The sequence below is a fragment of the Hemiscyllium ocellatum genome (assembly GCF_020745735.1).
Source record: "Hemiscyllium ocellatum isolate sHemOce1 chromosome 41 unlocalized genomic scaffold, sHemOce1.pat.X.cur. SUPER_41_unloc_9, whole genome shotgun sequence".
Taxonomy (NCBI): domain Eukaryota; kingdom Metazoa; phylum Chordata; class Chondrichthyes; order Orectolobiformes; family Hemiscylliidae; genus Hemiscyllium; species Hemiscyllium ocellatum.
Genome location: NW_026867579.1, coordinates 226330 through 228829, shown reverse-complemented (window position 1 = coordinate 228829; position 2500 = coordinate 226330). Strand labels below are relative to the sequence as shown.

Here is a 2500-nt window from a genome sequence, read left to right as displayed (position 1 = left end):
AGGGAGCCTGAGACAAATCTGGGCATCGCTCCGGTCGGATCCGGCTCAGCCCGGCTTTCCCGTACCCGCGGAGTTTATTCCCCGGCAGCGCCCGCCCCGTCGACACTCTCCATTGTCCCTGACTCCTCCACCCACCCGTTGCAAGGTCTGACTGTGAATCTTACTCACCCTGGGGTCCTTCTGCAGAAAGGTGTGAGTTACCGGCCCTGACCTGGACGTCAACTCCGGATTGGGGGTCTAAAAACCAGAAGGGGACGGACAAGTGATCAGTTCGCAGACTCCAGACCAACGTCTCCCCCACCCTCCCACCACCTGTACCGGGGCATTGTCCCCCTCAGGTACACTGCACACACTTACCCCACAGCTCAATAACACTGCCTGGGTCTCTTCCTTCAGGGAATTCACATTGTACAGGTCAAGAGGGCGCAGTCGGAGGGTCAGCGCCGAGGGAGCCCCGCACTGAGGAAGGGTCAGCGCTGAGGGAGCTCCGCACTGTCGGAGGGTCAGCGCTGAGGGAGCTTCTCACTGTGGGAGGGTCAGCGCTGAGGGAGCCCCGCACTGTGGGAGGGTCAGCGCTGAGGGAGCCCCGCACTGTGGGAGGGTCAGCGCCGAGGGAGCCCCGCACTGTGGGAGGGTCAGCGCAGAGGGAGCCCCGCACTGTGGGAGTGACAGTGCTGAGGGAGCTCCGCACTGTGGGAGGGTCACTGCTGAGGGAGCCCCGCACTGTCGGAAGGTCAGCGCTGAGGGAGCCCCGCACTGTCGGAAGGTCAGCGCTGAGGGAGCCCCGCACTGTGGGAGGGTCAGTGCTGAGTGAGCCCCGCACTGTGGGAGGGTCAGTGCTGAGGGAGCCCCGCACTGTGGGAGGGTCAGTGCTGAGGGAGCCCCGCACTGTGGGAGGGTCAGTGCTGAGGGAATGCCACACTGTGGGAGGGTCAGTGCTGAGGGAGCCCCGCACTGTGGGAAGGTCAGTGCTGAGGGAATGCCACACTGTGGGAGGGTCAGTGCTGAGGGAATGCCGCACTGTGGGAAGGTCAGTGCTGAGTGAACCCCGCACTGTCGGAGGGTGAGAGGTGGCGCGGTGAGGGCAGGATGTGCCCTGTGCAGTGGAACAAAGTGAATCTGTGGAACGAACAGGCCCGGGGCAGCCTGATCCGAGGAGAGTTGGCTGCGTGCCCTTAGGTACTGGTTCACCTGCCTCCGAACAGACTCTGCATTGTCAGCAAGGGCCGAACTGACCGTCGTCATGTGGTGCGGAACGGGACTGAAGTGACCGTCACCGGGAAACGGTGTGGGGACAGCGGACATGCGCAAAGCAGAGGACAGAGTCTGAGAGAGAGAGGATTAAGGAAGGGGGTAAGATGGGTCAGACTGGCATCCACTTGGAGGTGACTGGCTGATCGGGAACGTTCAGGTGGGAAGGGTTGGATGGCGTCCCGTGGAAGGGTAACGAAGACCCCCACCACCCCCTCCTCCTCCCGGGCCAATCTTCAAACCCCCTCCTGAGTACATGAACGCCCCGGACAAATCCAGAACCCGAAGATCCCATCTCAACGTGGGCAACCGTGCCAAGGGCCAACTGAAACGAGAAGGTCTAGGGTGTGGGTGAGAGGGGAAAGATTGAAAAGGGGTAACGTTTCCCCCAAGAGGGTGGTGGGTGTGTGGGACGAGCTGCCAGAGGAAGGGGTGGGGGCTGGGGGCAATGCAAACATTGAAAAGGGGGATGGGGAGGGGAACAGGAAGGGTTTAGAGGGAAAGGGGCCAAGTGCTGGCAAACGGGGAACTGGGTTAGGTTAGGGATATCTGGGTCAGCACGGACTGGGGTGGGGCCGAAGGGTCTGTTTCCGTGCTGTACACCTCTATGACTGCAAGCCTGCCCTGTTAATGCCTTTCAGAGAGAGCCCCCACTCCCGCTCCCCCTCCAACTCCGTCTTCCCCACCTTCAGACTCCGGGTAATGTCGCTGTCTCTGAGCCGACTCCCCCTCCCTGAATGGCACTGACACGGGGCTCAATGAGGGGCTCAGGTAACTGTCAACAGCCAGTGAAGTGAGAGTGGAATATTCGTGGGGATTGTAGATATATCAGAGACTCTGAAAGGCAGGACAGTCTGAGGTTTGAGGGTGAGGGAGCTGCTGCTGTATTAGCTCTGTCAAAGGGAGCCCATCAGTCCTTGTCATTGAGATATAGAGAGAGAGACAGAGAGAGAGAGAGAGAGAGAGACAGAGAGAGAGAGACAGACAGAAAGAGAGAGAGAGAGACAGAAAGAGAAAGAGAGGGGGGGGGGGAGGGAGAGAGAGAGGGACAGAGAGAGAGACAGAGACAGAAACAGAGAGAGACAGAGAGAGAGAGCGAGAGAGAGAGAGAAAAACAGAGAGAGAGCAGGAGAGAGAGGGGAGAGAGAGAGAGAGAGATAGAGAGACAGAGAGTGAGAGAGAGAGGGTGGGTGTGAGGGAGAGCGCGTAGATCATTGAGCTAGAAACCCCCTTCCTCCAGCTCCGAACC

The 2500-nt window shown here is 60.0% G+C and overlaps 1 protein-coding gene across 1 annotated transcript in view; it reads right to left on the bottom strand.

Annotated features, from left to right (window-relative positions):
* The window catches only part of LOC132808894 (autism susceptibility gene 2 protein homolog), an 18551-nt gene that overhangs the window by 11608 nt on the left and 4443 nt on the right, over nt 1-2500 (bottom strand). The window contains exon 2 of the mRNA XM_060822309.1: nt 169-237. Coding sequence (XP_060678292.1) covers nt 169-237 — 69 coding nt within the window. The remainder of the gene's footprint in view (nt 1-168; nt 238-2500) is intronic.